Source organism: Carassius auratus, chromosome 32 (assembly GCF_003368295.1).
Source record: "Carassius auratus strain Wakin chromosome 32, ASM336829v1, whole genome shotgun sequence".
In the NCBI taxonomy this organism is placed as follows: Eukaryota; Metazoa; Chordata; class Actinopteri; order Cypriniformes; family Cyprinidae; genus Carassius; species Carassius auratus.
Window position 1 is genome coordinate 21,593,579 of NC_039274.1, and position 14,163 is coordinate 21,607,741.

General features: G+C 39.6%; 1 protein-coding gene across 1 annotated transcript; it reads left to right on the forward strand.

The window, feature by feature from the left end:
* The first annotated feature begins 147 nt into the window (after window positions 1–147).
* On the forward strand, window positions 148–14,063 carry LOC113051831 (ataxin-1-like). The gene is made up of 3 exons (XM_026215958.1): window positions 148–332; window positions 2,542–3,677; window positions 5,270–14,063. The coding sequence occupies exons 2-3, from the start codon at window positions 2,667–2,669 to the stop codon at window positions 6,560–6,562; spliced, it is 2,304 nt and encodes a 767-aa protein (XP_026071743.1). The 5' UTR covers window positions 148–332; window positions 2,542–2,666; the 3' UTR covers window positions 6,563–14,063.
* Window positions 14,064–14,163: the final 100 nt, after the last annotated feature.

Sequence of the window (14,163 nt, forward strand, 5' to 3'; positions counted from 1 at the left end):
ATGACGATTCAATATAAAATGAATATATATCATAATGTATTAATACATAAATTAATATTACATAGTATATCGTACATAAAATATATTTAATAAAACCCAGTAAAAACGTAACCCATCCCTAAAATTGTCCTTAAAACGAGATGTTTCTGCTGAAGTGAAACGAGGCGCGGATCTGCTCCCTCGTGACGTCATCGCCACGCGCCGCTGGGCTTCAGTCTGCTGGCCTGCGGAATGGGCAGATTTCACCAGCCCATGTCTAAACACTGATTTATCGCACGAACTCCACCGAGAGCCTGTGTTTGAGCACGTCGTCTACACGATGCCATGCGGAGGTGAGTGTTTGCGCGTCTTTTAGCGTCACAGCGTCTGTTGGAGTCTGTGCGGAGAGCGGTTAGCCTGTTAGCGGCGCTCCGCTGGAAATCCCAGCCCCTCGTTTACTCCTGCTTTAGTTTCAAACACGCTTTGACTGACACAGTGAGGTCTAACGGACTTAAAACGAATGCACGGAACTCCCTTTTGTAAACTAATGGTTATGTTTCACGTGTGAAATGTGTGGCTAGTGAGGTTACATGCTTTAATAGCAGCTGGCTAACGCTCGAGTCTTCATGAAAACATCAGTGGTGTCTCTACGTGTGCCACGATTCACGATTACAATCACTGACTGCTGAAACATGTGCTTTAAAATCTGTTTCGTCGGTGCTCTTTTGTGTTTTTCGCTTTTCTGTTTCGGTTTAATAGTGTCAAGGTGTCAAGTTTCCGTTTCGTCTAAACTTTTCATTTTTGCATTATTTTCAGTGTCTTCTGCTTGATTTCTGAAACTGAACATTACAGAAGGGGGGAAGTTTATTTACAATCGGGGAATGCATTTTTTTTATCCGTCTGTCTTGTAGTATCAGGAATCTAGTTTTACCACGATTGAAATATACCAAATTTGAGATATGCTTTGATTGAAAATATTCCAAATTTTAGATATGCTTAGATTAAAAAAATATCAAAATATTAGATATGCTTAGATTAAAAAAAGCTCTAAATTTTAGATATGCTTAGATTAAAAAATTATCAAAATATTAGATATGCTTAGATTAAAAAAAGCTCTAAATTTTAGATATGCTTAGATTAAAAAATGCTCCAAATTTTAGATATGCTTAGATTTAAAATGTATCAAATTTGATTTATGCTTAGATTAAAAATATTCCAAATTTTAGATATGCTTAAATAAAAAATTGCAAATTTGTGTTCTGCTTAGATTGAAATATTAATAAAATTTAAGTTATGCTTAGATTAAAATATATACCAAATTTGAGATGTGCTTACATTGAAATATATACCAAATTTGAGTTATGCTTCGATCAAAAATACTCAAAGTTTGAGATATTCTTACATTGAAATATATAATTTATTTAGATAAGCTTAACTAAAATTTATCAAATTTGAGAGATGCTTAGATTAAAAATATACCAAATTGACATCCTTGGATTGAAATATACCAAATTTGAGATGTGCTTAGATTGAAATATACCAGATTTTAAATGACACACAAAAATGGCAAATTTGATTCTTATCTTTTAGGTATAGTTGTATTTACTGTTATAACTGTTGCTGCGCTTGCTTTTTTTTTTTTTTTTTTTTTTTTGACATACAAGGTTAAATGTTATTTTATACAATAAAACTGAAAATCGTAAAAGGTTGTAGTATATTATAGTTGATTTACTTTGGGCATAAAATTAATGAAAGTAAAATATGATGAAAATCTAAAAATGTTTGCATGATTATCTGAAATTAGAAGTTAACAAAATTCTGCTTTAACTGCATTAATACGGTTTAATAATGTTTGTCATGAAGATTTTATTTTGGGGTTAATCTTATTTTATTTTCTAGTACTGATATGAGGCCGGTGTATTTAGGCCAAATTGGAAGGCACATTTGTGTATTTCCTGGGTAGTTTCCAATGGGTGACTTTTGATTTACGAGAAAAAAAGATCTGTGGTTAACATTACTCAAAGACTTCCACATTTTCCTCTGTAGTATAAATGGCACACAGTCATACCTCAATAAAAAAAATAAATAGACTTTCGCTGATTTTAATTTAAGTTTATGTGCAATTATTATTACTTTTTTCTTTGTGTTTTAAATATTGCAATTTTAATTTTTTTCCCGGAAATATTACAGCGCTCATTATTCACAGATACTACCAATATTGCAAAACAAATCTGGTTTAAATTTTTTAGACTTGTCTTTTAAAAATATGAAATGCTAACTAAATTATGCTGTATTTACTCAAAATTTTTGCTGCAAATTTGCTTTAATTAATATGCCACCTATTCTACACAATATTTACTCAAAATTGACCAAAAATATTTGAAATGTATAGAAAAAGTGCAATATTATGTGACCAGGTTTTTTTTTTCAGAGTTTAAAAATAACCAATGTGACGACCTTAAAACCAGATGTTTTATTGGTCTTGCCAATATGTTAAGCATTAGCCTATACACCAGTCATTAAAAAATATTTAGCTTATACATGATTTCTTTATGCATTCAGGTAAGGTGATGGAAGAGGCCAGCGAGAGGGTTTCAGAGCTCATTCCAGTGGTGCTATTTCCGCTGTTGCCAGGCTTCGTCCCACCCTCTGTTCAGTAACCTCACCCATTCTTATCCCGAATCACCATGAAACCAGTCCATGAGCGCAACCAGGAGTGCCTCCCTCCCAAGAAGCGGGACCTCCCTGTTAACAACAACAACAACAACACCTCTACCATCAACAATAACAACAGTAGCATCAGCGGCGGAGTGGGAGGCAGCGGTAGCATTGGGAGTGCAGGAGGAGAGGATGCCCCATCTTCACAAAGCTCTGGAGTGAGTGGAGAAGGTAGTGGCGAATGGGTGCGAGCCCAGCAGAGCATGCATTATGGGGTGGATGGTGGCGAGGGTCTCGTTGGGCTTCCTGTGGATCAGTATAGCATGCTTTATAAAGTAGCTCTGCCCGCTGGCACATACTCCCCAACCAGTCTGCACCCCGTTCTCAGCCATATATCTCCTGCCTACACCGTTCCCTCCCTCCAGCACACGAGTGTTCCCTACTCTCAAATTGGCATTGCCCAGATCCCTCACTCCTCCTTGCAGTTTGTTAGCTCTCCGTACGCGGCTGCAGTTCCCTTCGCCGTGCCTCCGGGATTTGTTCCCAGCCATATGATACCACCTCAGTCCGCTATATCCCAGCCACACTCCGTTTCCCACCTGGTTCCATATCCATCCGTCATTCAGGAAGGAGTTGGCTCTTCCCAGCAGCAGGCCTCGACCCATGCATACACCAAAATGGGAGTTCCTTTGGTGCTCAATTCTAATCAAACAGCAACACAAGCGCAGCTTGGGACTGTAGGGATGCTGCCTGCCGGGGAGCTCAGCCCGAGAGCTGTGTACTATCACCCCACCATTAGAGGTGTCCAACTTCAAAGAGACCTGCACAGCAGCTCCATGGAGCAGGAGAGGGAGGTGAACGGAGGAGACCGAGAGCACGGAGGCAGGGAGAGCCATCAAGATGCAGTTTATTCAGCCAGAAGCGCACAACTGCTTCAGGCATCTGCACCCGAGCCACAGCAAGACAAGAGCTTGAAAAGCCGCAGGCCGGAGGGCAGAATGTCGCCAGGACAGAGGAGCACACCAGACACTGATCTTGAGGTGAGGGGCGGATAGTTTGCCAAAACAATGCCTAAAAAACTATTTGAAAAAAAGGAAGTCATTTCAGAGGAAAGGCAAGTTATCACAGTATCTCCAGGAATGTGCTTTAAGTAAATAGGATGATGTTTTGATTTAATGTTGATTTAAAGAAATAATCCACCCCAAAAAGGAAATTTTGTCATTAATCACTAACCCCCATGTCGTTCCAAACCCGTAAAAGTTTAGATCGTCTTCGCAAGACATTTTAAGATATTTTGGATGAAAACCGGGAGGCTTGTGACTGGCCCATAGACTGCCAAGTAAATTACACTGTCAAGGTCCAGGAAAGTATGAAAAGCATCGTCAGAATAGTCCATCTGCCATCACTGGTTCAGCCGTAACGTCATGAAGAGACGAGAATACGTTTTGTACGTGAAGAAAACAAAAATAACGACTTCATTCAAGTCGTCTCCTCATGAAAGTACACTTCCTGCATTCAGCTCATATTCTCCAAAATGGTGCTACGGTGATGTGAAGAGAAACCGAGGAGACGTATTGTTGAATTGAGTCATGGTTATTCTTTTCTTTGTGTAAAAAAAAGTATTCTCGACGCTTCATAACGTTACGGTTAAATCACTGATGGCAGATGGATTATTCTGATGATGCTTTTCATACTTTTCTGGACCTTGACAGTGTAATTTACTTGGCAGTCTATGGGACAGTCACAAGCCTACTGGTTTTCATCCAAAATATTGTGTTTCTGAAGATGAAACTTTTACGGGTTTGGAACGACAGGGGGGGGGGGGGGGGGGGGGGGGGGTGGGGGGGTTGGGGTAAGTGAATAATTACGTCAATTTTCATTTTGGGGTGGAGTATCCCTTTAATGTTCCACACACAGAACATGTACTGTTGTGAAATTGTTTACCTTTAGCATATTTGTAGTATTATTCATTTTACATTACAAGCAGTTATGAATTTTCTGCATAAATGTATTTTTTTACTTTAATCCTTTAACTTAAACTTTTTATTTATATCAGTTAGTTGCCAAGACAACTATTTCAATTACTGAACTGTTACAGTAACAACTCTGCACTGTATAAATCATTTTAAAATTAAATCTTTATGATTCTGTTATTGCAACTACACAGATAACAGTATTTGGATTGAAGTTTTAAGTGAGGTTTTTATTTTAATTGAGAAAACCATTATCTGGTTGCCAATAACAGTTATATCTGGGCAAATGTCATACAACCATCCAATCAGTAACTTAACTTAAATGTCTCCTGCTTCATCACTATTACACTTCTACTATTACTACTACTACTACTACTACTAGAGTTTTGCATTTTTTGAGGCAGTTCTTGTGAGTCAGCACCAGTTACACCACTTCCTTCCTTTATTAGCTGTTCTTTGGGTGTATTAAGGATTGAGTAACTCAGACTGCTACTTCTTAGAAACAACAGAGATTTTTTTGGTTTGTAGCAGAATCTGTTCTGAGTCCGGTCTTCTCTTTAATTTGTCACTGTCCAGCTTGTGGTGCTTTCTAAAAAGCAACTTCCATCCAAATGTACATTCTAAAATAAAATGACACTTTAAATTTGATTCCATTTCAGGTCCAGCAGGTGGTCGGACGACTTGCCTCTCCTGTCCACGGCATGAGTCGCAAGGAAGCAACACATGTCCCTCTGAACCTGTCTCAAACCTCTCAGAGGAGGGGTCGAGAGATTCAGGGTGAAGTCAGAACACTTTATGCATCAAATCCTGCTGAATCTAGAGCACAAACGCAACAGTACGTTCAACAAGGACATGCCGTTATCTTGGCCAATGGGCAGCCTGTTCTCGTGCCCCTGGACTACCATCACCAACAACAACCGCAGCAGCATTTCCAATCCAATGACGTGGCTCCTGCTACATATCCAAAAGCCATGGAGACAGCATCGTGTCCCCCAGAGCGGTCAGTGGTGGACCTGCCTCCCCAACAGGGGCAGCAGCCCTCCCAGCAGCCTCCTGGTACTTTCCCACAGACTCCTACGCTAGCACCCTCCGGCCCATCTCACTTCATGAAGGGCGCCATCATACAGTTGGCTACCGGAGAGCTCAAGCGTGTAGAAGATCTGCAGACTCAGGACTTTGTGCGGAGTGCAGAAGTAAGCGGGGGGTTGAAGATCGACTCAAGCATGGTGGTGGACATCCGTGCTAGTCAACAGCGGCGTGGGCTAGTGGCGCTGCATTTCAACGTAGGGGAGCAGCAGAGCAAAGTGACTATAGATGTTCCCCCGGAACACCCCTTTTTCGTTTTCGGACAAGGCTGGTCGTCCTGTAGCCCTGAGCGGACTGCCCAACTGTACGGTCTTACCTGCCACCACCTGCAGGTGGGCGACGTTTGCGTGTCCGTGACACTGCAGCAGCAAGCTGCGTCGCAGCAAAAACCTCCACAGCAAGTGCAGGCTCGGACTCCCACCAAAGTCAACTCCACGTCTGGAGCCCCACCTCAACCCATGGGCCCCCCTGCGCCCCAACACACCCCTCGGCCACAAAGCCAATTAAAAATTGAGCGCATCCACAGAGAGAAGGACCGGGACAAGGAGGAGCCCATGCAGGTCGGGGGTTCGCGACAATCCGACGTACCCCCAAGACCAAACAGGACTTCAGCAGATCACACTCGGAGCCAGAGCAACTACTGTTTGCACACTGAGGGTCAAGCTCCACCGGGAGCCGCAGCGGGAGCTTCTTCTGTAGGAGCGTCCCAGAGGCGCTGGTCTGCGCCTGGCTTCCAAAGATACAGCATCAAGAACGAGGAGGGAGGGAGTTTAGCATCAGCTGCCACCTCTGGCTCCTCTCGACTGTCATTTATCCCTCAAGAGATCAAGCTATCCATTGAGGGGCGCTCGAACGCCGGGAAGTAGCAGACAAAATAGATTGTCCATGGGAGTGAAGTGTCAGTAGGGCGAACAGATATGAAAGAGGGAGCGTGGTCGGAGGGAGAGAATGTAGCCTCAGAATGTTTGAGATTTTGCACATAATGGAAGATTCCCCCTGCCGCCCCCTTCTTCAGTTCTGGTCTCGAGCAGAGGACTTTTGTGTCAGGTCATAGTCAGCGTTCGCAATGATCTGCATGGGCAGCTTTATCCGAGTAAATCATGTACCAAAGCCTGCGTCGTCTGCGTGTTCCTGTGGGTGAACTATCATGTTTGGCTTGTGTGAAGATATCTTGCAGTTCCTCGAGAAGATGTTTATTTCAGAAAGGCCAGGGATAAGAATGGGATACAGCCATAGAGTCTTGACAAGCCTTTACAATAATAAAAAAATATATATTTTAAAGAAGGACATAAGAGGATCGATAGCTCAACAACCCAAAAGACAGGCTCTTTCTCTCTAAATGTTTCCATTGTTGCGCCGCCAGGCATTAATTGACTAAGACCTTGGACCGTTTTTAATGCGTCTCTCTCTAGAGGTGTTTTTGTCCTCGCTTTCCTACCCTCTCCTCCACTCCCAGACTCTTCTCAGGGTGCTTCTACTGAGGAGACTATCCTAGTCTGGAGTTTGAGAACGGTTGTCCAGTGTCGTCACATCAATCAATTGATCCACCAGTTTTGCTACAATCAGGAACCTTTTCCAAATGAACTCATCTTAACAGTTGCTTTAACAACTCCTACGAGGTTTGTTAGCGGTGTTTCTGAATCTGCATTCCAGTCGTGATCTCTCCTCCTCGACCCGTTGGAGTTAACATTTCCCAGTAAGGCCGGCCTACGAAAACTGCCTCTAAATAGTACCTCATGGTTGGAAGCATCATAAGTTTATTTTTATTTGATCCTACATTGTTGTGCCCTTTTCTTGGAGACATGTCAGCCAAAATCAGCACTGCTTGCGAAGCTGAGACCAAATGCAGAACAGGTTCTAGCTGTTTGCGAACGGCCTGGTCCTGTGGAAACGGATTATTGCTCTGAAGCATGCAGGTTTAAATGAAGTCGTCCCGTGGAAGCGTTTAGCACACACACGTGTCAAGTCACTGCTGTTGGGTGTGGACTGACCTGCTCAGTTCTCAAAATCAAAGCAATAGTTGTGTCAGAACACATTTTTCTTGTTTTCTTGTTGTTGTTTTTTTAAATCCCGTTTCAAGACTGATTACTCCTTGTATTTAAGGTTTTTTATGTGCAGAGACCTTTTTATCCTTATCCTGCACTTCTCTTGATTTTTCTAAGATGATGCAGTTTTAATTTGTGATAATCCGTATTCTAACAGTTACTACAGGAGTTCATTCGAAGTATGCGATTACCCATAAAACAACACCTCTTTCTTTTAGGTAGTTTTTCTTGCTGACCAGTAGTATCTTCAGAGATGACTAATATGAAATCACACATTGAAATGGGGCTTTTCTAAAACACCCACTGATAAGGAAGTTTAGGATCTGCTTTGTTCTTTATAAAAGGCTCTTAGCCCCTTACATTGTGTCCTAACCAGGTATGAAACGATAAGACTAGCGATAAAAGTCATGCTTGAGTTGCTGTTTGTTGCATCTGCAAAAAGCACTAAGCAACAGGACGCTTTGTCTTTCACTTTTGTCTGTTTTTATTGTTAAGTTTAGTTTTGTGCTCGGTAGCTCTTCCAACTGTTAAAACCTTGTTGGTCCAAGTTCAAACCATAGGTTTTGACAGGCTGTGATTTTTATCGCAGGCATGTTTGGATGGTCAAATTCACTGGAAACTTGTCACGTCACACCTGGTTAGGACTGGCGATGAACTGAAAACGTTTTAATCTGTGCTGAGGTTTTTATGGTTCCTTCTTTTGGTTTGTAATTGGTGAACTCTTGTACAGTATTGCGTTCTATCTCTCTTCTTGGCAATATTACCCACGAGTGATTTTTAGAACTTGTACTGCAGGTCTTGTATTGCACAGATAAGTTCACGTTCGATTCACGTTGACTCTTTAATGGGAATCAGAAATGTGTTTTATTTTTATTTTTTTATTTTAATAATGAAGGGAAAATGTTTGTTGTTTTGAAGTATTCTGTTTTGTTGGTTGTTTTTGGCTCATGAGAAACTGACAGGCAATGTTGACACTGTTTACACATTAGCCAGGAGAAAATGCTGTAGTTGCACATTTTATAGTTACTGAACATTTTCAGATGGATGAAATCATGACTTAAGTGCAATTAGACCAAATATAAACATTAGGAAGCTCATGTTTTATTTCAAAACAGCATTCCAGAAAGAGCCTGACATTCCCATTTTTGTTGTTGTTTTCTTCTCTTTTTCTTCCTTGTCAAATGCAAATTTTTATTTCCATTTTTAGGCCCAAGTTATTTTATGAGACCTTTGATATTTCTCTGCATTGTTGGCTCTTGGCATTGCTGGGCTGTCTGTGTTTGGACCAGGATTCAACTGTTTTGGCCTCTTGCTACCCTCAAGGCTTTAAGAGAAGAGTTTTTTTTTTTTTTTTTTTTTTTAGGAAATAAATAATATATTTTTTTATATAAATGTAGCGCTAGCATTGGACAGGTTTGATTTCCGACTTCCTTCAAACTGCATCAACCTCAACAATACCACATTTCTGTGAACTTCTTAAACCTCTAAAAGAGAAGAAATTCGGTATAGGTATAAACAAGGGTAGTCGCGTGAAATCACAGGACTCATGACTAAGGCTGTCACTAACGATTATGATTACTATGATTAATCAAGTATTTTTATATAAAAATGTAGCGAACAATAGAGTTCAAAATAACTTAAAACACAAGTATAATAGCAATGAAGCAATAATAATTTGTTAAAATATCTAAAGCAAATAATCATTTGGTTTTTATTGCACAAAACAGTTAAAGCACGTCATGTAATGAAATGATGTAATCATAACTTGTGTACATTATGCATTATCACATTCACTTCACAACACGATCTATTACTTCTTTAATATTTATACAACAGTGCCTAATCAGGTGGTACAAGTTGTAGCTCTTAGAAAACTTCGTAAGTTGTTGTTACAAGTTCAAAGAGGATGAATTTTACAAGCTGGTATCTCTTAAGCACATACGGCATGAACGCACCTATTGACCTAACAACAATTAAATTGTCCAGTTAATCTTTTATTTTTGGTCACTTTATGATATAAATGCTCCCGCCACTGTCATTTCTTGAACAAGAATATATGGACATGCAAACTCAGATTGAGGGTTTAGGCTTTTATTTTCAAGTAATGATAAACATTTAGTATACAGAAAGATAATGTATTCTCCGGTGCTGGAGGTTTACAAATGATTTACCTTATAAATCTGATAAAATGGTGCACACTATTTCCAGATGAACGTCATAATCAACTCAGTCTCACAGCATGTGCAAAGATGGAGGTTGAGGTTTAATCAAGAAATTGTGACAGCCCTACTCATGACTAATTATGAGGGTGCACTTAGTGGGCCCCATAACCTTTTGTTCTCCATTGACGAAATCCCTTGTATAAGCCCATCCGGCATATCCAACAAGTCAGATATAAACGAAATGAAGAAATGGTAACGTGTGTATTAAGCATTAAACAGTATTTGGTTTTGATCATCTGAAATTGGTCCAAATCCATTTGTTGTTTGCATTTATGAAGCATTTCCCAAGCATCATCTGTTGTATTTCTTCTGTTCATATTTTGTTTGAAGACATCCTGTTCCTTCTTAAAAGGAGTCCCACTTTCACGCTATTTATAATCTGGTCTCAAATCTAGTTCATGTTATTTCTTCCTTCCTGTCTCCATTGTCCTAGAACGTTTTGTGACGCTTGGACCCCTCTAAGTTCACAGAGGACTCTTAGATATACTTCATCTTCAACCTGGTGTGAACTGTCCAAAAGGGTCACAGTTGTCATCTAAAATCTTGCAGATACAAATCGAATATCTTCCCAACCAGGAAAAAAAATGGCCGTCTCGATTTGGTTTTCTGAGCTCAATCCAGTTGGTCAGCCAGCTGGCTTAAGATATTGTGCTGTTTCTACACAGACAGCTTTGTTATTCAAAATTAAGATCTGTTCCATTATTTTAAGTATTAGATTTGACATAAAGCAATACTCGAAACCACTGAACGATACAGCTTTAGCATGAGCTATGCAGTAGAGACTCAGTTAGCACCCCAATGCGGCTTCAATACTCAAATCTCACCAGTTCGTCTGTGGTCCGTTCGCAGAAGTCAGCTGCACGTTCAATATCGTGCATTTTGCGTTATTTTTCTAGGAACCCACAGGCTCTGTGACCTTTATGGTGGTGATTTAGTTATCACACTACCAAGTCACGTAAGCCGAAGAATATATGGTGACGCTTGTTTGGTGCTGTATGTTTTTTGTTTGTCAGCAATGGTGCACTGTTCTCTGTCTTCTCAAATGCACTGCCTTACCAGCCGCCTCTCGTCGAGATGAAATTTGCAACCTTCGAGGCGGAGATGGACTGAGTTATGCTTTCATTAAGAACTGAGCTACAATCTTGTGCACTGTGCAAGGAGAGTTGACGCTATGTTTGTGCCTTCCCAATGTCTTAACTTTACTCTGGTCTGTCTTATTAAGCTTTGTTCTCTGGGAGATTTGTGTGTTTCCATTTTGCTCTTAATGTCTTGTAAACCCTACTGTGCTGTTGAGGTTCATTTCGATCATATCTAAACGTAAACCATTCAGCCTGAAACTTCATGGCATCCTAAAAACTATATTAGAGAAATTACAATGTAAAATTTGTGATGGAGTGCTGCAATGATTACTTGTATCGTGAAAGTTTGCTTCGCATTGGTTCCCTCGACAAAAACCCAACCTCTGTAGTCATTTAGCCTTTTCTACGCAACCAACTTTTTCAAAACAAGCACAAGCTTAAAAAACAATGATGTATCGTAAAATACAAAAATGAACATATCTTGAGCTTACGTTGAGGACCACAGACCTAATTTCCGGTGGGGAGTGTGAAAAACGTGACTCAAATTGTTATCATTCAGGGTCAGTTTATAGATTTATCTTTAACTGTAACAGCACAGAAGGGTTAAGCACAAGCTTCATCCCTATAGTTAGTACATGTCTGTGTTTCCTTCCCTCTACGGATGTGTGAAAATTAATCAAAACATGTCCTTACCTCACATTTGCATACGTCAAGTACAGCGTCCCCCATTTAAAGCCTTTAATGTCCCTGTAATGATTAGGGCATCTGCACACTAGATAAATGTAAAGGTTCATGGTTCGAAATCATTTTGAATGTGAAAAGAGTAAGATACGTTGAAATACTGTATACAGGGAATTTATTTTCCAAAATACTTCCAGAAGTACAACTCCGCAAATTACTGTGTTGTGGTTGCATGGCAAACTAGCTTCTTTCCTCTTTCATTGATGGTATTTCTAGAGTATATCTGGTGTGTAGATGCCCTATACTTCTTTGCATTTAGGGAATCCCATGTTGTTCTTCCATAGAGCCTAACTAATCATGTAACCTAGATGTTTGTCACTTTGATGCAATGAACTGTTCTGCACTTATTTCCCCTCACCTGTAGTGTTACGATAAATGTTTCGCTGTCATATTGAATCATTCGAAACCACGTAAAACAATCATCCAAACTTTTGTATGCTTGTACAGATATGAAGATAAGTTTTGTATAGTATTAGCTTGTCAATAACGCCTTAAGATATGCACCGTTCGTAAACAAAAGTGACTCCCTGCTCTTCAGGGTCATACGATTTCGCATGGAGACAAAGTCTCATTCGTTTCTAGTTGTATTGACCGTGGACTCCTCTGTAGAAGTGGCTCGGGTTGCTCACTGACTACAATTAGTGACGTTGCACTTACTGATTGTAAGACGATATTTTGGGACTAGCTCACAATGTGTATCAAAATGTAAGCTTAACATACGTTCTAAATCTTTAATGTTTTATTTATGTTTTGTTCTTGTTAGGAAAGTGAAGACTGATGCTTTGCACTGTTAACATCCCTGATTCCTTCACTTCCTCAGTGCTTTGTAGAGAAAGCGTGTGATGTTTGAATCTCACAAAACCCAGTGTTGGGAAGGTTACTTTGGAAATGTAATAGGATGCCCTGTTTAAAATGAAATTTGTGTGACTATATCAGTACGTTTGTAATGAATGTTTTCAACTGTTGATCAACTCTCAGACAGGCAGCAGTGTGGAATGATGTAATTGGCAGATTACAAACGTGAGAACCAATCAAAAGAATCAGAATAGCATTGCTTTATCAAACAGCCTTTAAATGGCAGGAGGCATCGTGCACATCCAAAACAGACAACGCAACAAATTTATATTATTCAACATATCCTAGCTTTTTACAGAAAATATTTCCCCTTTGTAATCATTAACATTTTCATAAGTAACTATTTTTTTCCCTCATTTACCGTAATGGATTACGGTTATATTTATTTTGTAATTAAATGGCTTAACACTGTTACATGTACATAGTAACCCCCCAACACTGACAAAACCATATTTTGCACCAAAATCAAATGGTGGAAAACCTAATACTGCTAAGAGAGAGAGAGCGAGGGGAAAAATAATTTACAATTTTGTATTTGAAATATTACAAATATTTTTTTTTTTTCCTCAGTGGGCATTGCTAATTGAGATAAAATTGATTTTATATGTTTTTTTTTAAAAAAAATTAAATGGAAAAACCTACCAGCTCTTTATCATTGGAACTTGTGCTTTTCTCATTGAAGTGGTTTGAGGAAGTGAGTGAAAGCTAAATTTATTGGAGTCTGTGTTAGAAGATGGTGTGCGTATAAAGCGAGAATCTCAGCAGTTATTGATGTAGTTGAGGCTGAAGGTAGATTTAGTCTCCCTGTTGACTGTTGATGGGAACGGAGAGCTTTTGGAGCTGACATCTCATAGTTTGTGAAGCGTGAGAACGACTGAACCCAGTTGAGGATAACCGTCTGGGTTATGGATGAGTGCGCGGTCCTGTGTATTGATAACATTTCAGTGCTTATATTGGAATTGTTGCTTCAAATAGTTTTTTTGTTTGTTTTGGAAGGCTTTATGAAGCTAACACGTGGTGGTTTTGTGTAAATCCCAGACAGAATTTGGTGGCACGGCAGGCCAGAGTCAGTAAAGTCGGCTGAAATCAGGTTTCTAACGGTTTTAAAGGAATCATTATATACTCTCAAATTTGTCATTGTACTTCTTGGCACTAAGTGACACTGCTTTTTATGTGATGTGTGACCGGTTTTAAAAGAGATGGCATCTTTGTTTAATGCATAAAATCTGCGAAATATATGCAATGATGTAAGTGTAATATTCAATCCTCAAGTATAATCCAGGTTGTATAAACTTTGTAGTACATCTTGATATCGTATGGCCGTACCAATATGTATTAATTCTTCTCAGAAGCCTTAGAGTCGTCTACCCAAAGTGCTCCCTTAGACTACCCTACACCTACCTGAACTTTATAAAGCATTAATAACTATATTTTGTTGCGTTTTTATTTGTACCCTTTTTTGAATAAAATAGATTTGTACTGTATATTTGTACCTCTCTGTGAACTACTTAAGGCTGTTTTGTTT